Source organism: Hippocampus bargibanti, linkage group LG10, assembly GCF_051943395.1.
Source record: "Hippocampus bargibanti isolate YZ-2025 linkage group LG10, ASM5194339v1, whole genome shotgun sequence".
Taxonomy (NCBI): domain Eukaryota; kingdom Metazoa; phylum Chordata; class Actinopteri; order Syngnathiformes; family Syngnathidae; genus Hippocampus; species Hippocampus bargibanti.
The window spans coordinates 18,854,283-18,879,261 of NC_142743.1; the positions used below are offsets into that span (position 1 = coordinate 18,854,283).

At 40.4% G+C, this 24,979-nt stretch overlaps 3 protein-coding genes across 3 annotated transcripts in view; 2 read left to right on the top strand and 1 right to left on the bottom strand.

Annotated features, from left to right (window-relative positions):
- LOC148892782 (receptor-type tyrosine-protein phosphatase delta-like) overlaps positions 1-7,342 on the bottom strand; it is a 197,418-nt gene extending 190,076 nt beyond the window's left edge. Inside the window, exon 1 of the mRNA XM_089007186.1 lies at positions 7,096-7,342. The gene's annotated coding sequence lies outside the window, so the exon portion shown is untranslated. The remainder of the gene's footprint in view (positions 1-7,095) is intronic.
- A 1,853-nt stretch (positions 7,343-9,195) lies between these two features.
- LOC148892783 (uncharacterized) lies at positions 9,196-13,652 on the top strand. The gene is given in 7 exon segments (XM_089006385.1): positions 9,196-9,374; positions 9,658-9,996; positions 9,999-10,670; positions 11,472-11,735; positions 12,074-12,191; positions 12,489-12,599; positions 12,951-13,652. Coding segments are annotated over 7 exon segments (1,680 nt in total). The 5' UTR covers positions 9,196-9,313; the 3' UTR covers positions 13,066-13,652.
- Positions 13,653-15,353: 1,701 nt separating this feature from the next.
- On the top strand, positions 15,354-23,336 carry tyrp1b (tyrosinase-related protein 1b). Its single transcript, XM_089006779.1, has 9 exons — positions 15,354-15,490; positions 16,738-17,096; positions 17,647-17,755; positions 18,149-18,362; positions 19,088-19,292; positions 21,122-21,289; positions 22,310-22,489; positions 22,786-22,932; positions 23,033-23,336. The coding sequence occupies exons 1-9, from the start codon at positions 15,477-15,479 to the stop codon at positions 23,236-23,238; spliced, it is 1,602 nt and encodes a 533-aa protein (XP_088862905.1). The 5' UTR covers positions 15,354-15,476; the 3' UTR covers positions 23,239-23,336.
- Positions 23,337-24,979: the final 1,643 nt, after the last annotated feature.

A 24,979-nucleotide genomic window follows, 5' to 3' on the forward strand; every position in this document is an offset into this window, starting at 1 on the left:
CACACACATTGGCCTGAGCTAAATATTCAGAATTTCCCATGAGTGCCCAAAAAAAAACGTTTTGCGCGCCGCCTGCTTCTCTTGTGTACTTTCCGGCAACTTTATGCTGAGGAGGCAAGCAGGTAAGCAGACACATCAGCATCAGCGGGGCAAAGGTGTTGTTAGTTTGATGAGCAGTAAAGCTGTCTACAGTCGCTATGAGGAGCATTGTGCCTCTCAGCATTCTCCTTCATGCTTGACACACGTGTAAACTACGAAGTCACATCGTGCAAGTCTGATGAGAGGCCTACGAAAGTGTTGTACACTTCACACAAAGCTTGAAGGACAGCGTTTATAGATAGATGCATGCATAAATGTTGCTTTTCTAAACGATGCATTGGTGTCTTTCCCACTGACGTAAGCCCGAGACGAGTCTTCTACCAAGAGGAGGATGATGTAATGGTTTGTGAAGGTACAAGTCAGACTCTTTATTTTCACTCCTTCCGCCTTCCTCACTTCTCTCCCCTGTTGCTGGTTCATTCTCACTTCCTCCTTTGTCATCTCAGCTTCTTTTTGTCTTTGGCAGGCATCAAATCCTCTGGGAGCATTGAAATGAAACTCAACAGCGCCTTTACATGGCCGGAAATAGAAACTGCACTTTTTTTAATCAAGGGAACACTTCAGTGAACCTAAAATGTGTGTCAAAAAAAGAGCGAGCAGTGAATGGCTAAAACTAAGGCGAAACAATGAAGACAACCTAATAAGGCTGCATCGCCAGATATAGCCCAAAATATTGTGCTTACATTAAAAAAATGCAAAGATTAATACAGCAGAACCTCCAAGTGAAAGTGTGTTTTTTTTTTTGTCGAGATAGTTTTACACAAATCCGATGTCACAACAATATTGATACATGAAACATTTATTAGCCGTCCCCACTAAGGGATTCCAAACGAGCGCTCCTCCTCTTCTTTTCCGCCAATGTTCTCGAGCTTCATCAAAGTACAATCAGCACCGTTGGCGCCTGAGAGACAATGCAACAAACTACCAGGCGAACCTTCAAACTCTTTCATATGCTCATATCTCTTTGTGAAGTTTATTGACAAAAATAAATACATTTTAAAAGTAACATTTTCTGGCGTATAAAGCGCACTGGGTTATACTGTGAGGGTCAATGAATGCAGTATTTTCAAACGTTTTCCATACATAACTACAATGTGCACCTTCATTGAATTAAAAAAATATTTCCATATATAATATATAAATATGTTTTCCAAATATAAGGCACACCACATCATGAACACCACATCATGAGGTGCTACAGTCAAGCAGGGGGTTACACATTTGTTCTTCTACAAGGGGAAATTGAGTCAGTGGCTGCTAAAAGTAGTTGCAAGACCTGTTGTGGCTCAGTATTACCTCACATGTAAGTCACACCTGCGTATAAGGACCAGGGTCATCTTTTAAAGAAAATCAAGGCGTTTGAGTGCGCCTTATACACCGGAAAATATGGTACATTAAAATGCTATGAACCTGCTTCACACCTGTTTTACCAGGGACTCAACCATTGAACTTAAAGGGCAACCGACACAATTTTTTTGCTTCCTAACTGACATCAGGAAAACGTTTTATAGCATTAAAAATACCCAAAACACACAGGCTGATATTTTATTCAAATGAAAAACACCAATAAAAATGACTTAAAGGACAACCGACGCCTACGGACAAGTTGTGTCCATAATTTGTAAAATCACTTCAAATGACTTCTACTGAGCGTATTTTACAAAGATTCCACGGCATATAGCGATATTTTACGTTTTAAGACTTGCGCTGAATATTCAGGAAGTCTTGTTTTTGAGTTGATGATAATACCTACCGTGACGTCACGTCTGGAACGCCCCTGACCGTGAAAGTGACACACAATGCATTTTGGGTACTTTGTTTGGTCTGAACACTTCGAAGGAGAACACATAAATAACACGATGGTGAATCGTTGTGTGTTGCATCAAGACTACTATTTGATACTAGTTGACACAAATTCCCTGCAGACAAATCAGCCCATTTCCAAAGGTGCTTGGGTGCCATCTTGTGCATTTTCCAGGACGCTACATTGGAGTCCTGACGGCTCAATTGATACGGAAGTACTTCTTTAATCGATTGCAAACATTTATGCTTTCCCCTTCAGAACTATTTGAATCATATTCATAACTGGATGAGGAACAAGAAAGCATCTTCTCCGAATTTGAAGCCATTGTTTTGATTCTAGAGCAAGGCAAGACGTCCTGTTGTGACGTCACGAACAAGGGGGCGGGACCTTCTGAAAATTTCCGAGGTCATTTTGAAGCAGTTTTGGGACACTGTCATTTTTATTGGTTATTTTCATTTGACTAAAAATATCAGCCTGCATGTTTTGGGTATTTTACAAAACTTTTCTGATGTCAGTTAGGAAACAAAAAAATGGTGTCTGTTGTCTTTAAATTCAATGTTTACCACACGCACGCACAATCCATCACCATACTGTCCTTACATCATCACCATTCTATCCAAATCACCATGTGGGGGAACGCCACATAAATATCCAATTACCAGACACATCAAATGCATTGAAAATGAAATATTGATAACTCTGAAACATTATGTAATCCACTACAGTGCCTTTATATAATTGTTCCATTTACAAGGGAAGGCAAGGAGTTATTGTTTCTTCTTCATATTTGCATCACCTTAAAAAAGGGTCCGTTTTTTGCCAAAAAGTATGAATTTATCAGACAAATGCCCTCCCCATATTTGAATTACTCTCTCCAATCCATTCCCGCACAATGATAGCGTGCCATTGCATTCGCTTAATTCTGCGGTTCGTTGTTCAGTGAGCCGATTGAAGTTCCTGTGCGCCCAGCTCTGCTTTGAGCTACTGATCACAGAGCCTTTGCAGGAGCATAATCATGCCCTGAAATTTGAATTCTTTCTAATTAATTTTAAACTGTCAAGGCTTGCTTACAGCGTGTGAGTGATGCACACAAGTTGGGCAATGGGTTCATGTTTTCATGGGTGAGAGAAAATGAGGGGAGGACTGAATAATGCGACCTAACTTCCACGCCTTATCAACATGCCATTTTTCCTTTGAAAAGGCTGTTCCCCACTAAGGCCGAATAAATTAAAAGTCTAGATAGGAATAATAATGAGAGCATACATTATTTCTCTTGCTTGGCACTGGTGGATGTTGTTGTTTGCGTCAACAACAGGAAGTCTCAGATCTCCAATGCATGGTGAAAAAAAGGTAACATCCAGTTTTAACTATGACCCGAAAAACATAGCCCAGAAATTGCTATTCATCTATTTCTGAAACTACTGACCCAACGATGGAAAGTACAGTACCAATAATAATAATAATAATTATTATTATTATTATTATTTGAAACAGATTCTTATTTTACAGACAGGGTATTGTCGGTGTTCAAATATCTGACATGTTTCAGCGTCTACTTCCGCCTTCGTCAGTGTCACGGGGGTTGTTATTAGATATCAAGTAGACAGGATGAACTTAATACAACTAATAATAATAACACATTTCATTCATAAGCGCCTTTCAAAACTCTCAAGTACACTTTACAGTCAGAACATTTTTTTCTGCGGGTGAGCAGCGGCAGCCGCACGTGCCAGCGTTCACCGATAGGAAATAAAGCAGTACCATAACTGTCAACGTATATGTTTTTCCCGTGTTTTATACCTTTTTTTATAATTTCAAATTATGTATGCCGTACTAGAACTTTTATACTGGATTTTTTTTCTTTTTTTGTTAATTGTGAACCGATTTTACACGACTATTTTGACTCAAATCCAGTTGGTCTCAACTGCTGGTAGCCAACGACAATGCTGCTGCCTGATCCTTACTATTGTCACGGCAAACCATCAAAAGTAATTCTCAATCGTATATATACACAGTATTTTTTAATGGTTGCGTACGTTCGGATTGATAACAGCATAACACGCGCAGTAAACTGTCTACATTTCCCCTTGTTAGCGTTTTTTTTAATCATTTCAAATAATATACGCCATACGACAACTTTTATCCGGGAATTGTAATAATTTATACGGGCAGCTGTTAGCCAAGGTTGACAGGTATGCAGTGACCGAGATGAGGCAATGCATCGACACTCCTGCCAATTTCGAGGAGATAGCCCCCTCTGCTGGTATGTCATTCATAATGACCTCAACCCAAAGCCGCTTGCTTGCCCTCAGTGGCTTTCATCATTTAAGACGTGGTAAAATTCCAATTATTCATGCACAAACCCTGCAACCTCCCACTCGTAAAGTCCTTGTTCCATTGTTCTAAAATGCCTAGTAGCTTTTTTGTGTGATCCATCATCCACTCTTGACCGTGTGGTTTAAAGTCAATGAGTGGGTTCTCTCTACATTGTGCACTTCATTGGCACCCAGTTGAATCGATCCAGTTAAAAATGAGGAAAATGAGGCGGACGCAATAGCAGAGGGTGTGTGTAGGCCTCGAGGTCAGCAGGTTGAACCGCACTGGACAGCGGCCATTGATGGGGGGAGCTGCACATGGCTGCTGTCGACACCTTGTAATAAGCTTAATCATTTAAATCTGTGGTATTGGAGGATGGAAACATCTAAAAAAATATGCAGAATTGCGGCACCCCGAGGACTGGAGTTGGTGACCACTGTTCCGCATACTGTATTCCCATTTGCACTACTTGGGGATGAAACAAGCAGACATTTGTGGCCAAGCCGAGTTTTTATCACTGTGATTAAAAAAAAAAGTATGGTTGGTCATACGTCATATGATGATAGCGATTAGTTTCGCTACAATGCTGTAGCAATCACATTTTACACAAATTAACTCATTCTAAATCAAAACATCTAGTATTATAAATATTCATCATTGACTTTAAATAATTGATTTTCATGCCACCACTGGAAAAGACTGAATAAAACCATTTATATTCATGTGTTTATCATTTTTGGATGATCATAAAATTAGTCTGTGGTATAGCTTGAATGATGCTTCTTTTACCCTTAATAACTGCTGATCTGAAACAACGCATGGTTTTATATGTGTGGGGTCAGGGTTGAAGGTTAAAAATGGTCTTAAAATAGCTCTTCTTTTTGCACCATTCCAGATCAGGACAAAAAAAAAAGATGACATTTCAACATTTTGGAGGATGGCTTTCCAACGGCAATGAAACAGAACTGTATCCTGTAGGTAGTGAGGTTTATAGCGGCTCACTTTCGTCATGGACTATGACTAAATCGTGTGCTCCTTTTATGCAGTAGACCTCGGAAATTCCAACAGTAACATGTGAAATATACACATCAACTTCTATAGTCTGTAGTGTTTATTACTCCACAGGTCGCTTTTGTTGTTGTTGTTTTTTTCAAATAATCTGTACATAGTTTTACTTGGGCAAACATTACTTTCCATTTATGTAATGTAATGGAATCACCTGCGTTTAATTGGCGAGCTGCCTTTTAGTAAGTGTGCCTTTTAAATGAATAAATAATAAATGGACCACCAGACATTCAAGTACATATAGGCAAGATATGTTTTTTTTTCGACTTCTTTTTTTCCTTTCTTCTTCCTTTCATAACTTTGCTGGTCTGAATTGTGAATTTCTCCACTGTGAGATTAATAAAGGTTAATGTAATGTAATCAAATGAAATGTAATCTAATGTCATCAAATGAAATGTAATCTAATCTAATACAATCTAATGAAATGTAATATAATCTAATACAATGTAATGCTGTATACACTGAACTGGTTGCCAGCCAATCGCGGGGCACACCTAGGCAACCATTCATACTCACAGTTGCTTTTAGGCACAATTTAGAGTGTTCTATCAACCTGGCAGGCATTTTTTCTACTGTGGGAGAAAATCTGAGTACCCCGAGAAAACCCACGCTGGCCTCGTGAGAAAATGCAAAATCCACACAGGAAGACCATGGCCAGAATCGAACTCCGCACCTCTGCACTGTGAGGCGAATGTACTAACCAGTCGCTCACCGTGCCACCCAGAGAACATAAAACAAATCATTCATTTCGTTAAATTTTAAGTGTAAGTAGCATGATGCATTTATTTTCAATTATAAAAACATCATCAGCTGCAATATATGACAATGATATCATAGCAAAAGTAACATTGCGATTACCTCTCACAGGAAATGCCTTAAGCCTGTGCATGACCATTCGTGCATATAGAGATATGAAGCTAAAGTGTGTGAAGCATGTGAATGTGCACAATAAGGTTCATTTAGATAATCCTGTGCGCCTCCAACCCAGTCACAAGCTTTGTATGTAGTGCTACTGCCTGGTAGCACAAAGCACAATGTGGACCTCATGTGACTGTATTAACCTTCCCCATTTAATCCTTGGCAGTCACGAATAAAAAAAAGAGCCTGAAGGATCAGTGGTTATAAAACATATTTGAGGGAGTAATTGCAAAGAAGGAATCTTTTCACAAATAGTTTTTCTTCATGGCCTCCATGATTGTTTCAGAAGGTTTGGCATTGATTTGAATCAAGCGTTCAAGTTGAAGATCTAATTTATTTATTTTTTGCTTATTTTTAGCGAACGATTTATCTATTTCTTCATTTATTTACTTATTATTTTGCACCCAAGGCTAATTTTTCAAGACCAAAAATTCAGTTAATTCCTCAAAAATGGCTTCTCTTTTTGTTTTAAATAACATTGGACTTTTGCCATGAGAATCAATGGAGCCTTTGGTTAACATCTCCTGGCTCTCTAAAAATCCCCTCGGATGACACATCAAGGATAATGGTGTCTAAAGCCAAAATTGCCTCATGCTGGACAGAACGGAGGCCATTGCTAAAAATCATCACTCTCAACTTTTTTTTTTTTTCACAAGATCGTTATAGCATGACTTGCTCTCACTAGACCTGGCGACGCATTGCGTGATACGAACCTCCCACTAGTGTATGAACGTACACAAGAATGAGTCACCGTAAAACGTTTGGAAACCGCTACATAAATTCACTGCATTTACCACAGAGAAATAAAACGGCAAAGACGGGCAAATTGTCACTGCATGGCAAAGGATCAAACTTGACAATGACAAAAAAATAAAACTGGAAATTTTACTTACCGGTGCTGTAACGTTGGCGGTCACGTGCATGATAGTACAGGATGCCCCAAAAAAAGTAGGCAGGCAGGAGAAGCACGGTGGACCGAACCAAAAGTATGAACAAAACACTGGGAAAAACGAACTCCAAAAACAAAAAATATCCTGAAATCACAAAAAAAGTAAGAAACTCACAGAATAGGCATGGAAACGCATAAACAAAGTGGCAGCAACATAATGATCCAACAAAGACTCACACAATCCAGGAAAGTGAATCAAACAAACTGACAAGACAACAGGAAACACCTGGACAAGACAGATGGTTGAGGGAGCTGATTGGTTAACGCCAGGGACCCGGATGACAACAGGTGGACGCAAAACCAAAGGAAGAAAAAAAGCACATGAGGAAATGAACCCAAAATGGAAGCTTTTCAAAAATAAAATCATGATATCTGAGTCTAAGTTGCTCGGTACTACAATATAGGGATAAAACAATAACAAAATAGCTAACTAACATAGAATAAAAAACATTTGCATGTTTATCACTGTGTCTGCCATTCATCAGCATATGGTGAGTATGATTCCTGCTAAGAGCAGTTGATATTTTCAAACTTCAGAATTTCAAATACAGTGTTACCCAAAATAAAAATCTGAATTATATATCTAATTTAATAATAATAATAATAATAATAATAATACATTACATTTTAAGCGCCTTTCAAAGCTCTCAAGGACACTTTACTGTCACAGACAAGCATAGGTACTATAATAAATAAAATACAATCACAAATAGAATGCAATACATAAAATACAATTATAAATAGAAACAAGAGAGATATCTACACAGAAAATGCAATTTTAAATAGGTGGGTGTTGAGATGGGACTTGATGGTGGGAAGATAATCGATGTTACGAATGTCGGGAGGAAGTGAGTTCCAAAGTTTGGGGGCAGAGCAGCTGAAGGCTCTGTCACCCATCGTGCTGAGACGGGCAGGCGGGGGGCACACATAGGTGGAGGGAGGAAGAGGATCTGAGGGAACGAGAGGGAATAGACATCTGAAGAAGGTCAGATAGGTATGGGGGGAGAGGTTATGGATACCTTTAAATGCATAAAGAATAATTTCAAAGTTGATTATATATTTGACTGGGAGCCAGTGGAGCTCTTGGAGGACGGGGGTGATGTGTTGAAAGGATGAGGTTCTGGTGATGATCCGGGCTGAAGAATTCTGGACGTGGAGAAGTTTGTGAGGGACACCAAAGAGATGTGAATTGAAATAGTAAATCCGGGAGGTGACAAGACTATGAACGAGGATGGCAGAGGTGTGAGGAGTGAGAGACGGGCGAAGACGATTATATTGCGTTCATATGTTTCTGCTGAAATCCAAATATTTCTGTGGGAGTTTATGCTGTGTTGATCGAAGGAGTGTCCTTCAATGCTAACTTGGAATTTAAAGCAAATACTTTGCTCCTCTCAAATTATGCAAGCTGGTTTCTCAATGCCTGTGGTAATACACATAGTGGATGTTGGATTTCCAAAGAGTAACCAATTATTCAAATAGCGACAGCTGATGCCTGTTTACTCTCACGGGTACATGCATGCAAGAGCGTCAGAGCCTGTGTAATATCCAGAGTCACCATTCTGTCTAATTTCTAAAAAAAACACAATGGCTGAATGTGATAGAAAGAGATGAGCGTCCATAAAATGTGCAACGCGATGGGGTATTTTCATTTACTGATTACAGATTTTTTTTAATGCTATCCGCACAAACTTTCACGAGGTTTCCGTCAAAGCACGGTAGCATCACTCATTAACAAACTCACAGCCTGCTTATAATTACTGCGCCACAGTTCACTCTGCGTGCGACATGCCGCCAGGGCCTCACCACTGCCCATGTCAAAGTTCTGAATGCATTTTAACAATGAGGTGAGACTTTACTAACTTCAAACCTACTCAAGACGATCACTCATAAAGACACCCGTCGGTTCGAGTCGGCAATATTTGACATCACGTTGCTCGTCTTTTCACCAACCCTCATTTCAGCATACGTGCTAACGTTGCCCTCCCTGCCCAGACCAGATTTATTGTCCAAGAGTCAATAGCCTACACATTCAGCATGTCCCGTGGTGGTGTGCGCACACTCGACATTTAAAAGGAACTGTAAGGGAGACGGTGAAGAAGTTTTTTTGTTGAAAAAAATACTGGGATTGTGCTATTTTCCTGGATTTTTTTTTCCTGGAACATATGGAGTATTTTTCAAAAGGAGTCTTGGTGCTTTTGGTCATAAAGCACTGCACATCTGACGGTAGGTTGGGATTGGCCTTGCAGCTACATCACAAGACATAGACATGCACTTCATGTTTTTCTTCTATATACAAGACTAGTGTACTTGTATACATGGCAGCGTTTCATGGAGGAAAACATGAAGCCAGTGGAGATATTCACTGCTGCTCCCAATGTCTGAATACTGGAAAATTGATTAGATAAGAACATATACACCATAACCCGTTATCATTACATTCCTTAAGGCCTCACCATTATCTGTACCATCCTCTGAATCTAACCAAAATTGTTTTCAATGTTTGTAGACATTCCTACCTCAACCCAGTCTTCCACGGTCACACTTGAAGATACACACACCACACCCCGTGAACCAGGGTGGAGTCCAGCTGGGGTTGTATCAGCTGTAGCCCCATCAAACCTGGAAGAGGTGCAACAAGCAGTACAAGAGGCATCCGATAAGGTTGAGGGTGACAGAGTTGAGGAGGTCCTGAAGGAGCTTTTGGACAGGGTGGTGGAAGCAGTTCTGGGACAAGTGGAAGGGAAATGGGATGAGCTGGCAGTGAGAGAAGGGGTAGGTGAGGATGCAGTGGTGGTTAAAGATGAAGTGTCCGAACCGATGGTGCTCGGGATGGATGATGGTGGTAAAAGCAGCAGCCGGAAAGACCGGAAAGAGAGAGAGAAACACTTGATGATAGTATGGAAGAGACCACAGTTGGGGGAGACACTGTTGAAGTTAAGGCTGCCATTGTTGATTTCGTAGATGTTAAAGTCAATCAAGAAGTTGTAGAGGACTCGACCTCAGAGGTGATGGGCAAAGATGTAGCATTTGATGGTGACAAGGTAGAAGACATAAATGTTGGAATGTCAAATGATATGATCCAAATGGAAACAACTCCAATTGTTCAAGCGCTAGACTTTGGTGGGGAAACAGCGCGGGAGACTGGGGCGGACTCTGATCATAATTTTGTAGCTGAAGACATAGGGGAGAAGGTGGAAGATTCTTTAGGTGACGTGGACAGTGGAAGGACCGCAATAGCATTTGATAATCCTTATATTGAGGTGGTGGATGAGCTAACAGTTAGCAAAGAGAACTACATAGTAAATGACTCTCAAATCCAAGATGACATGGAGGAAAGTTATGTTGAAGAAGATATGGAAGCTTTTGGGCTTGAAGGTGTGGAAGCGGATTTAAAATATGAAGAAAGTCACCAACACATCAGCGAAGAATATGAAGTTTTGGTCAATGGTGTGGATGAGCAAGAAGCTGGAATAGAAGAGGTTACATCACTGACTTCAAATGACATTAAAGAAGGCCCAGGTGAGACGATGACTTCTGATTGAGACACCTTTAACTATTGAGTAGTTATGATCTGGTTACCTCTACTCACCCACTAGCAGACAATGATTTACGCCCCATTTATCCACACCACCGTAAGTGTACTGGGTCCAATGGAGCTTCTGTGCTGTGGTGTTCTTATCGCAATCATCTTTTAATTGATTGTCAACCCTTTACTGGGTTTAGTTTGGTCCAGATTACCCAGGAGAGGCGTAAGCGTCTTATATAACGCTGAACAACATAACAGAATAACAAAAGTTACCTTATGGATGCATGACAAACACATTTTCATACAGATTTGGGTAACAAAATTTACCTTGATCCGTTTACTGCAGTGGTTCTTAATCTTGTTGGAGGCACCGACCACACCGGTTTCATATGCTCATTCACTGAACCCTTCTTCCAATGACTGTGCCTACTAACTGCAGTCTAGACTGAGGGATGGATCTCTGCGGCGGAGGATCCACCAAACCTCTGAGACCGACTCACCGAACCCCTAGGGTTCGATCGAACCCGGGTTAAGAACCACTGGTTTACTGTAACACAAAGTATTGGATGTCTTCTGAGAAGATCGTGACAAGATATCAGTGTGTGAGATGCCAATTACCATGTAGCCACTGCAAATTAAATGAGCCACCTTTTAGCTGCCTAGAAAGTAACAATGACCAACACTAAACACACCACTGCATTGTTCGACATTCCATACATCCACCGACACACCTCACACCATGGCCTTAGACCTTCATTTTCATTTCAGTGTCACATTCCGACTCCCCGTTCTAGAAACAACTGCGAGCTCTGCTTCTGAGCCTGAAAATGATGCTGGAGTCAACATTGAGCAGAAGCCCGACAACCAGGGTGCCATCGGCCCAAATGCGAGTGAGGTTGCAGAGAATGTTTTCAATGAGATCCTTTGCCTAACTGATGACCTCGTGGCTGTCGACCCCAATGTGGCCCAACCAACGCCTGACAATTTCGTGAAGGATGCTCTGGCGATTCGCCCTCAGGCAAGAGGAGATATGGTTGAACATACAGCTGAGGATCCGGGTGAGGAATCACATTGTTACTTTTCAATTTTTTGTTTGTTTGTGTCTTTCTACAATTAAGAAACATTAGGTGATTTTTGGGGACTGAATTTTTGGGGGAGGGAATGAATAATAACAACTGGATTAAGCAATGCATGTGATGGCTTTATTTGACCCAACTAAATAATAAAAAAAATGAGTTCCAGTCACGGTTTACGCCTCATTGAAGCAGATGACGTTTATGCTGGAGATATTCCTTCTGTGCTTTACGTAAATTCTTTAGAATGGTAGATTGTGCATGGCAAAAAACGAACTGTCCTTGTGTTTTCTTTCCGTGTGTCTATGAATCCATACGACAAGAAACAAAGGAAATGATCATGGAAGCTTGGAAGATTGGCACGACAATTTCTGTGGTGTTCTTGCTTTTGGAGACACTTGCCATTATCATCTATATCTTTAAATGTCGTCACAAAAACAGGTATCACTTGATGTCATATTTTTCATTAGAAACAATCACTTTAAATTACTCTGTTCAATCTTGACCAGTTTATATATTTTGTTGTCACATGACTGAAAATAATAGAATGTACTGGCGATTTCTTTTCTGACAGCGTAAATAATACCTCAGTGCCACATTGAGGTGTTGATTGGCTTGCATTTTCACCCAATTCCATTGGGTTGCATTTTCCAACTATACATTGAAAAAACAAAGATGAAACATGAAATGCCTTCTTTGTGGGGACATCTTGTATCTTTCAAATGTAATTTTATGCAGCAACCTGGTTGAACAACACTTTTGTGAGGAAGGGTGTGTTGAGGCAGAGGTGACCACGGGTGGTGACAAGAGTGACAACATGCTCCATGCAGGAAATGGGAATCTTCAACGGTAGGTTATGTGATATGTCATATATAATACACCATTGTAACACCACAATAACACATCGTTTTACTATATTTATGATATCACTCAGCCTACAGAAGTCCTTTTAACTTTTAGTGGTCCAATTATGGACCTCTTAGCTGATTTCCTTCAAGCTGTTTTGGAAGGTCATATACTCCAAAGGGTACTCGGTGTGGCATACATGTGATGCATTGATGACTTGCATGAATGGGTCAGAGAAAGCTCGGGGTTATAATTGCTAGAGGAAAATAATTCCAACAACTGCATATACATCACCCGATATTTAAACTGGATATACACCTCCATTTTCAAACATACTTTTTCTATCACTGACAGAATTGGAGCAGATGGGCAATACGATGCAGTGATGATAAGTACGTCAAACTTCCCAGATGGCGCCACAGAGGAATCGGCCGGTGGTGGACAACGAGTCAAGACTTCCATGCTCTAATAACACAAAAACAATTTGACTGCCTTTTCTGTTGTTATTAAGCTTGTTCTAATGTTTCCCAAATACATCATAAATTATTTCAAATTGTCCAACGGTATCCAAAAGAAAGATTATCCATTTGAATTCTGTATAGTGTGAATGTCTGTGTGAGTGTTATGTGAAATTCCCGAGGGGAGTAGAGAGAATAGTCTGGACGCATTTTACACGTGTGATCATGTTGAGGAAGTGTTTGGTTGTGAGTGACTTGTGAGTGCAGCTGACATTTGACTCTGGGAAAGGGAAAGAAGCATTTTTCTTGTGACATTAATATTTCTGTACAATCATTGTGTTTGTCTTGTCCAAAAGTAAAACCTTTGAACCTTTAAACATGTTCATAATTTTTCACATTCGTATCAACGGCTGTTGCGCAATATTAAAAAAAATGCTTCTCTTGTCAAATACCTGTTGGAAAAAGGCAACATCACAAGATCATTATCATTTTGAAGGATGAATGTAAACATTATAAATTTCATTTAATCATTTCTGGACACTGACTGCCATCAACAGTAGCCAAAATGGAACTGTATAGTGCCACTTAGCAGTTTTTTTTGACGACGATCTCAGCTGTCAGCGTGTTCGACCGGAAACACCCTGAATTGGTTGCCAGCCAATCGCAGGGCACACAAAGACATACAACAGTCACTCTCACACTCACACCTAGGGACAATTTGGAGTGGTCAATCTGCCTGCCATGCATGTTTTTGGAGTGTGGGAGGAAACCGGAGGACCCGGAGAAAACCCACGGGGAGAACATGCAAACTCCACACAGGGAGGCCGGACCGGGACGCGAACCGGCGACATCTGCACTGTGAAGATGGTTCTGATTCTGATTCTGATCTTAACGTAAACGTTTTTATTTTATTTTGCTAGAAACATTTTAACAATACATCCATCCATCCATTTTCCAATCCATTAATCTCACAAGGGTCACGGTCATGCTGGAGCCTATCCCAGCCGTCTCGAGGCAATAGGCAGTGTACATCCTGAAACGGTTGCCAGCCAAACGCAGGCCAGAAACAACCATTCTCACTCACAATCACACATAAAGGACAACCAACATCATTTTTTTGTTTCCTAACTTCTTCTTTTCCTTTCGGCTTTTCCCTAACTGACATCAGAAAAACGTTTTATAGCATCTGAAATACCCAAAACACGCAGGCTGATATTTTTAGTCAAATGCAAAACACCAATAAAAATGAGTTAAAGTGTCCCAAAACTACTTCAAAATGACACAGGAAATGGCGAGTTTCAGAAGGTCCCGCCCCTTGTTCGTGATGTCACGCCAGGACGTCTTCGCCTTGCTCTTGAATCAAAACAATGGCCTCAGATTCAGAGAAAATGCTTTCTTGTTACTCATCCAGTTATGAATATGATTCAAATAGTTCCGAAGAGGAAAACACAAATGTTTTCAATTGATTAAAGAAGTCTTTCTGCATCAATTTGAGCAGTCAGGACTCCAATGTAGCGTCCCAGAAAATGCACAAGATGGCACCCAAGCTCCGTTGGAAATGGGCTGATTTGTCTGCTGGGAATTTGTGTCACCTAGTATCACATAGTAGTCTTGGTGCAACACACGATTCACCATCGCATTATTTATGTGTTTTCCTTCTAATTTCGCCATCATCACGGATCAACACGAAGTTTTCAGAACAAACAAAGTACCAAAAATGCATTGTGTTTCGCTTTCTCGGTCAGGGGCGTTCCAGATGTGACGTCACATCAGGCATCTTCACCAACTCAAAAACAAGACTTCCTGAATATTCAGCGCAAGTCTTAAAACATAAAATGCCGTGGAATCTTTGTAAAATACGCTCAGTAGAAGTCATTTGAAGTGATTTTACACATTTATGGAGACAACTTGTCTGGATGCGCCGGTTGTCCTTTAAGGACAATTGAGAGTGTTGCATTAACACTTTCATGTGCAAATAATGATAACCTGCAACCTGATGATATGAATGCAAGTGTCCCAAACTCGTAGCCTTTCACGTTAATACATCCCCAGGAATTCGCTCTCATGTTAAAAAATGTTGCTGACCCCTTGTATCTACGTTTCATTTCACATTTAATTGCCAACGTTAATGTTTCCATTCCCACTTGGATGAGTATACATCCACAGACAATTACAGAAGGAGCAGTCCGCCCTCAAGTTATGATCACAAGATTCAAGCATTTTTTTGGTCGTCCATCTGGACCAACACTACGGGTGTATATGTGTGTGCATGTATCTGTGTGTGTGTGACAGACCAGGGGCATGGGTGAGGAGGGCGGTGGGTGCAAATACTTTAGTCATGCGCACCATAGCTATTTAAGACAAAGAAGCAGGATAAACGAATTCTTTGGGGGCTAAAGTTGGTCGGATCAAGGCAAGCAAGATGAACACTCACAGGTAAGGACAAACACAATTCTGCATAAAATTGTCATAGTTATCTATTCATTTTACATTTAAACGATTAATTTTATGCATTTTAAATTTCCTGAATGTTTTCTTACATGTACAAAAAAAGACCACTCACGATAAATACAGCTCATTTCCTTCTCAAAGATCCGCTGAATAAATAATCACAATAATTTCTAACCTATCTAAGTGCTTCTAATTTGGTGAGCATTGGAGACTAATTGCCCCTTCATTTATGAATAAGGGCTCAGACCACCTGAAGGACAAAGCTTTAGAAGAGCGACAAAAATCTTTTTCCATAGAAATTTGTAGTTCATTGAAGGCTAAGTCTTTCAATATCTTCAATTCAACATACTTTCACGTCTTTGAAAATTGCAACATAATTTAAGTCTTGAAATAAATGAATGGCCTTCAAAAAACGCAGTTGAAGGCTGTTTTTTTTTTTTTTTTAAGCAGTACTATACAACATTCAATAAACACCGTGTGTGGAGTTGTGGTAGATGCGCCAAGAGAGAACACTTACGTTGTTTGTGCAAATGCATCGAAACGAAATAAATAAATAAATAAATAAATACAGTAAAGTCTCGTTATATCGATATCGGATATATCGATAGTCCCGGTTATATCGATACTATTTCTATGCACGCACGGAGAAAATTACATGCAAACAGGGTCGGATATATCGATAGTCCCGGTTATATCGATATTTTTTCGGACTCCCTTGAATATCGATATAACGAGACTTTACTGTACATTATAAGTCATTATAATTGCCTTGCATGCGGGGTCCGAGATGACAGTAATTTCATCTGTGCTGTATGTCATACATATTTGCATATTTGACAATAAAGCTGACTTTGACGTTGATAAATAAGTAAATAAATAAACAAATAAATAATCACACATATAAATAAGTAAATAAACAAACAGACAAAATAAACAAATAAATAAACAACAAACAGACCAAATAAATAAATAAATAAATGAATACATAAATAAATAATCACACACATGAATAAGTAAATAAACAGACAAAATAAACAAATAAATAAATAACAAACAGACCAAATAAATAACTAAATAAATAAATAAATAAATAAATAAATAAATAAATAAATAAATACTCTCAGTCCTAGGACAAAATCAAACAAACATGATTTCCATCTTAAACCTTCTATTTCCATTTAAACAGTTTCCCATCACAATGACATAATGAGTGTCTTCTCTCACCTGTCAAGCATTTGGACGGTGACCCTCCTGGTGGCCACCTTGTGTGTCACAACGATTGTGGCCCAGTTTCCTCGGGAGTGCGTCACCCCAGAGGGGCTCCGCAGTGGCCAGTGTTGCCCCTCCCTGTCAGGCCAAGCGGGGGATGAATGCGGATCCAGCACGGGACGGGGTCAGTGTGTGTCCATTGCTGCGGACAATCGGCGCCATGGACCACAGTACCCCTACGCAGGGCGCGATGATCGGGAAAGGTGGCCGCTGCGATTCTTCAATCGGTCTTGTCAGTGTAACGGCAATTTCAGCGGCTACAACTGCGGACGATGTCGACATGGACTGACGGGACCAAACTGCGATCAGAGGATCTCTGTGGGTAAGCAAAAAAAAATATTTTGTATCAAGTTATGGTGAAATCAGAATCAGAATCATCTTTATTGCCAAGTATGTAGAACACACAAGGAATTTGTTTCTGGTAGAACACACTGTATCATCAGTATCATTATAAAGTTCCATTTGGGCTACTGTTCAAAGAGTTAATGGCTTGGGGGAAGAAACTGTTTAAATAATAAATATAGGTAGTGTGCCCAATTAATCACTGGAATTGTTATCCACTTGAATAAATTAGAACTTTTACACCCCCCCCCCTCCTCGAAAAGCTATCGCATTCTGTAAAATCATGGTCCACCACAAAACAAAAAATCACTTATACTCACTTATACTGGAAGGAATGTCATTGATTTGCCTGTCACTGAACATTGCTGGCATGGGGGATAAAAAAAAATGATTTGTGAAATTCGTGGATCATGGGACAAGAATGACAATCATGTTTGTGACAAGGGGATAGACACTTCTAACAATAAAATAATAACCTTTCCTCTTTTTTTCATGTGACTCTCTTCCCTCCACTTTGAACATTTCTGCAGTAAGGAGAAATTTAATGCAAATGAGCGCAAGTGAGAAACGGGCATTTATCGACGCTCTAGACCAGGCAAAGAGGACCATCCACCCCGACCTTGTCATCTGTACAAGACGGTATTTATGCTAATGTGCCTCATTATATTTTCATGACATATGAAGTCATCATTCTTTGTCGTGGAAAAATAACAGATTGTTTTGAAAAGATGTATCTGTGTAAGCCGCAGGTGGAATAATTTGGGGATCAACAGTACATAAATATTTGAAGCTGTTCTCGACTGCGCTAAATGCAAACCTTTTGACCTCCTTGTCATGTGACTTTCTGCTGCATTCAAAAAGGCTTTTAGCACCTGATGTCTCATTAGCAGCTCCTGTTGGGATTAAAACATTTTATTTATAGTCTTCACTTCAAACCATAATAATGCTGTTCATCTCTCAAACAATATCTCCAAAGATGATGTCAGAGAGTTAAAAACTAATTTGCCATTCTGCTGTTTGTGTCCTTTTTAGGTACCAGGAGATATTTGGGCCGGATGGCAACACTACTCAGTTTGAGAACATCACCATTTACAACTACTTTGTATGGAGCCATTACTACTCTGTCAGTAAGACCTTCCTGGGCGCAGGCCAGGCCAGCTTTGGAGGAGTGGACTTTTCCCACGAGGGCCCCGGTTTTGTCACCTGGCACCGCTTTCATCTACTGCAACTGGAAAGAGATATGCAAGTGGGTAGATCGTAGAAGACAAAATACATGAAGAGAAAGTAAATGCATGTGAGAGACGAGAAAAAGATGACGATACAATAAAATGGTCGACTTAAGTTAAGGGTGTCAAATTCTATTTTTGCCGCGAGCCTCATAGTCATAGTTTCCTCTCGGGGACTGTTATGACTTTGGATGAACCATTACAATGTTTAATCCCGTCCACATATTTCAGCTGGAGTTTTCAAATTTTAAGTTAAAAAAAAAAAATGACTGCTATTGTGGTTTACGTGGGACAATGAGAAATTTTGGTTCGGACATAGCAAGCATCGTGGAATTTCACAGGTTTGATTTGCTTTCGCGGGCTGAATAAAATGATATGACGGGCCAGATTTGGCCCCGGGGCCTTGACTTTGACACCTCTGACTTCACGGGAACAAATGAGAATTAAGTGCCGCATTAAAAATTAGAAATCCAAGGTCATAGATCTCCAAAATCTATTCTACAGGGATCCTCCCCCTGTTTATGAAACAATTTTTGGCTATCGACAAAAAGCACAACTTCAAATCTGAAATATAACCACAAAAAGTCAATTAAGGGTGTGTAAGGATCCTTGTAACTATGTTACCAAAAGCACAAAAGACAATTAAAAAGATTTCATTCTGTCAATTGATTATCTATTCAACTGGATTAAGACCAAATATCAAGCTAATAGAGGCAATTGTTGACATTTTTCACACGCTACATAGGACATGCTGGGTGATTCATCCTTTGCGCTCCCCTACTGGAATTTTGCTATCGGAGGCAACGATTGTGACATTTGCACGGACGACCTTTTGGGGGCCAGGAGCTCCTTCGACATGAACTCCATCAGCCCCAATTCGGTGTTCGCCCAGTGGAGGGTGGTCTGCGAGAGCGTGGAAGACTACGACACGTTTGGTACCATCTGCAACAGTAAGAAAGAATCTCTCATTCGCTAGCTTGCGATATCTAACAACCCAAGTTGTATTGCAAGCGAAATGAGGTCATCCACCTCATAAATAGAGCATATATGACACAAGCTGCTATAAATACTGCCCCCTTGTTGCTGTGCTATGTCGGAAATTGCTCACAATTGCTAACGGTCTGTCAGAAACTCAATTTGTAAATCTATTTTTCAGGGTTGCCCAAAGTTTTCAGCTCAAAATCCCATGTTAGTTCTCTCAGAGAACCAAACTGAGGAAAATACATCATCCTACAAACTTTTTCCTATGCTTATCCGGGTCGCCAGATCTGCAGTCAATGCAGGCGTACCCAGAGTTTACCATCTCTGGCCACTGCATAGGTGTACCCATGCTGGCCAGCTCTGAGACATACTGTATTCTTAATAATGCCCTGAGGTCTCATCCCTGGTGTGGAACACCTCCAGGGCGTAATATCCGAGGACCATCTTAAATAAAACCACCTTTCCTGACTCCTCTCTTCCCAAGGAGTCCCGTTTGAATGACCGAGCTCCTTGCTCAATCACTTAAGGGTCAGAGTGCTGACAAATCGAGACAGTTCAAAAACTACACTGATAGTTCATAAAAGCAGTCACTGAATGGGAATTGATCAGAAGGTGGCTGCAATGTGACCCACACCATTATCTGCGATCAACAATGTTGCTAATCACTGGACTCTTAGGATTTTTTTGTTAGCTATGAGACCTCTTAACACTTCAATAACATTTTCAACAACCAAAAAGAATCACCATCTCCTTTGTTCTAAATTCATAGATTAGTCTCACCTGGATTAAAGATCCCCCACAGACAGCAGACACTTTTAATGTTCTTGATTTTAATCAGTTGGTGTACATTCTATCACACTTTGTTTGCAAGCAGTCATTCTGAATGGTGTTAAGCTTAAGGAACTATAATAGGGGCAATTGTATGTGAGAAACTGAAATAAATCAGATTTTATGCGATCAGATTTACATCGCCTGGTGCCTGACTCAAACTGGCACTAGAGTTCAAAACCAACCAAGGAACCATCAGGCTTCCAGTTTTAAAATAAAGCTCTTCTTTTGAAGAGCATATTATGGAGTAATTCTGACTATCAATCCACTTTGAGAAAAACCATAATTGGTTCTTTCAGTTCAATGGCAAATGTACATGAAAAGCGGAGGAATTCGGAGACATGAGTAGCTGAGGTGTGAGTGATGTGTCAGGTTAATCCCTTTGGAGAATCACGACAGGCTCGGTATTTCCTGCATCAACAAGCAACTTCTCCTTAACTGGGTTATGGGGGAGGGGGTTGTTTCATTTCGGTGTCTGCTTGTCAGAGACAGGAATCTGGCAGACTTTGATCAGTGGGAATCATCTTCACACGACAACTTTGTTATGTAGCCGACTGATTGCACCCTTGTGTGTGATGGAGGGGAAGAACGGGAGGTGATGGGGGGGAAGGCGAGGAAAACAAGAAGGAGGGCACACTTGCAAAGAGACTTCACAAAGCTCCTACTCACTATTGTTGGAATTTAGGTAACAATTATCATGCTGTCATGTTAAAGACTGATCAAGCCAGTCGAGTCTCCCGCATAGAATTAGAAAGTTGTTGAATAATACAACATAACTCAGCGCATCTCCTTCCTCTCTTTTTCCGTGGGGAAAACTGACCCGGATCTGAACCACAGTTTGAGTTCCTCCCTTGGAAAAAAAATCCTTGAATACAATTATTGCTTCCAGCTAGAAAGATTTTTTTTTGTGCTGTGCTTGTTAACACACAAGTGAAAACACTCACTCTGACCTTGGGTCCGATGCTCGTAGACACAGAGACCAGCCCCATCAGGAGGAACCCGGCGGGCAATGTGGCACGGCCCATGGTGCAGAGGTTGCCCGAGCCCCAGGACGTGCTGGACTGTCTGCAGCTTAATACTTTCGACACCCCCCCTTACTACTCCACCTCCTCCGAGAGTTTCAGGAACTCCATTGAAGGTGTGCAATGACACGTAACGATTCCTTCTCATCTGACCTCTGAGTAAAATGCAGTGAACTTCATTTGCATTGCAACTTTCAAATCCATAAAACATACGCTACAAAAGTAATATTTAAAGGCAAGAGTCATGTTCTTATTGAGCATAAAGGTCAGAAATATAATACCAGAGAAGACATTAATTATAACAAAAAGGACAATTCTACTTTACTGGTTTCATTATGGGTCCTTAGTAATCTGTAAAAGAAAAATGGGTCGAGACTTAACATCATTCACTAAATTAATTAAAACCCACTTTCAAATTTTGGGAAATTATGCTCTGACTAATGCAGTTTGAACTCCTCACAATCAATCACAGGATACACAGATACACAAACACATATCCACACACAAAGATACACACACACACGTGTGCACACACATGTTTAAATAGATAGCCAATTAGCTAGCTAACTAGCTTGATAAATAGACAGCTAAAAATAAAACAAAGGGAACACACATACAGTATAGTGTTACTGTATACTGTAGATAGCCAGCCAGATAGCTAGCTAGCTTGATGAATAGACTGCTAAAAATAAAACCAAAGCAACTCACATATATAGGGTAGATAAATAGCCAGTTAGCTAGCTAGCCTGATAAATTCACTGCTCAAATAAATAAATAATTGGAACACTTGGCACAATGTACCTCAAGTGTTCCCTTTATTTATTCTTTTATTTTTTTAGCAGATTAAATATGTATCTGAATATTTTCTATTTAAGATGCAAAAAGAGACTCTGATGCCCACTTGTGATGGTTTTCAATGTGATTGTGAATTCATTCACATGAAGATTGACCTCTCCTAGACCTGGTGTAAAAAAAGATCTCACTGATAGCATCCACATTCTATTGAATGAGCTATTCTTTCACGCCAGAGTATGTTTCAACAAAAAAAAAGTCCGTGGAATGTACACGTGACATAAAAATTACTTTCCCAAAATCCTGATGCAGTGAAAATGAATGTATTTTTTTTTTTTTTTAAGGCTACAGCGCTCCCCAGGGGATGTATGATCCAGTGATCCGCAGTCTCCACAACCTGGCTCACCTCTTCCTCAACGGCACCGGCGGACAGACCCACCTCTCCCCTAATGATCCAATCTTTGTCCTGCTGCACACTTTCACCGACGCTATCTTTGATGAATGGCTCAGTCGGCACCAACCAGGTAATATGCATCCCAGCATTTCAATGTTAGGCAAAGTATGGCCTGTAAACTACATTATAAGGCGCAACAGTAGAGGGTTACGTTACTGGGGTTACTTTTATGTATCCCAGCATGGACCGCGCACTACTTCTCCTACAGGCGGAAATGGAGTCTGACAGTCATTGCGAGACCTATCCCATTACTTCCGTATTACCTGCGTATAAGGCGCATGGTCATCTTTTGAAGAGTGTCTAAGGTGTCTAAGGGTGCACCGGAAAATCCGGTAATTGTATTTATTTTTTTCCCCTTCCACACAGGGGAGATTGTCTATCCTGAGGAGAACGCTCCGATTGGACACAACCGGCAATTCAACATGGTCCCATTTTGGCCTCCCGTGACAAATGCCGAGATGTTTGTGTCCGCCCCTCAAAATTTGGGCTACTCCTATGAGGTTCAGTGGCCAGGTATGGATGAATACAAACACATAGACAAGTGACAATCCAGCAACCCTTCCTGTCCACCATCCCCTTTACTCACCCACCTTGACTTGTTGTTTCGCCACAGTTCGCGCCTACACACTGTCTGAGATCATCACCATCGCCATTGTTGCGGCGGTGCTGGTCGTGGCTGTGGTGGGCGGCGTCATCGCCTGCGCGGTGCGAGCTAGATCCTACCGCTCGGCTGAGGCCTTGGAGCCATTGCTGGGAGAAACCTTCCGGAGATACTCGGAGGATGACCGGAGGTTGGACAAATCACAGTCTGTTGTCTAAATCAGCACCTTTATAAACAGGTCTTAACATGTATAAGCATTTTTTTAAGAAAGCCCCAATGTCTTTTAATAAAGTGTCACTGAGTTAAAACCTTCCTTCCAATTGTGTCTGTCATTGTTTTGATTGTATCCTGGAGTGTTGCGGATTGGGTGTTACAAATGTGTCATTGAGAAGTAACAAAGTACAAATATTTATTTTTCTTACGACATTACACAAAAAAATGTCTTAATAATAATAAATTACATTTTAAGCGCCTTTCAAAGCTCTCAAGGACACTTTACAGTCACAGACAAGCATAGGTACTATAATAAATAAAAGACACAAATATCACAAATCACAAATAGAATACAATAAATAAAATACAATTATAAATAGAAACAAGAGAGAGAGATACACAGAAATTTTGATTTTGTCAGGTAGTTTCACAAAATCAAACCACCTGGATCGAGATTATTATATTTCATACAGCCATTTGATGACAAATAATGGAGTAAATTAAAAACAATCTCTTACTGTACTTACATTTTTAAGTCGTTATTTGGTCAAATTAGGCTCATTACTTTTTTACTTCTGGGAATGATGACATGTCGAACAAAACCTGTAAATGGAGAAAGTTGAGATCTTGGTCTTCAAAAGTTGAAAACAACAGGCACGGCAGTGACATTGAGGAATGTGAGCCAGGACACATTCATGAGGACGGAAGCACATTTAAAGAAGCAAACTCTTAGCCATGTCATCAGCTCCAAGAATGATTTGTGGCATATGTGTCAATTCAAGTTTGTGGCATTTTAATCAAGCCAACGATCTATTTCCAGTAATGCCTCAGTTTACGAACTTACTTGGTTCCCAGAAAGTGTGTGTGAGGCAAAAAGTGTCTTCCAAACATTAATGCACAAACACTGCACTCTTGTGGTCAGAACACACTATGAATAACTCTTATTACTCTGCAAGACAAGCGGAAACATGTTAACAAAAAAGATCTATACTTTTTGAGCTGCTGAAAATAGAGACCGTCTGTATGAAATGGTTGTGACACCTTAACTCATTCACTGCCAGATGTGCAAAAATGTGTCCACTCCAGTGCCAGGGTTTTTGTCATTGTCACTCGAATTCCAGGACCCACAAAATATTGACATTTACTATGACATAAACTACATCACAGTGAAGAAACAAACCATGATTTTGTTACTTCTGGTTATTTTTGATGATTTCTTTAGTTGCAGTAATGGTGGGTAGGGCGGCACCAAAAAACCCAGTATCCGAAAAATTGACGAGCTATGGATCTTAAAAGGCATCAAATCAGTCTGTTGTTTATGTTCTCCTGATCTTGCCTTTGTAAATACCGGCAGTTGCCTCATGATTGAGAATAAATATTTGGATGGACAATTCATTCATTCATTTTCCGATCCGCTTTATCCGAACAAGGGTTCGAGAGGGTTGCTGGAGCCTATCCCAGCGGTCTTCGGGCAGTAGGCAGGGGGACACCCTCAACTGCTTGCCAACCAATCGCAGGACACACCGAGACGAACAAACGTCCGTGCTCACATGCACACCTCGGGACAATTTAGAATGTTCAATCAGCCGGCCAAGCATGTTTTAGGAATAAAGTACCGGGGAGTCATACTAATACAGCAAATAATCAACCACATTTAAATGAATAAAGCATGTTGGCATTCATGGAGGGATGAAGCAGACAGTCATGGCTGCCTTTCAATAAAAGTGCCGAGGCGAGCAGATGGTG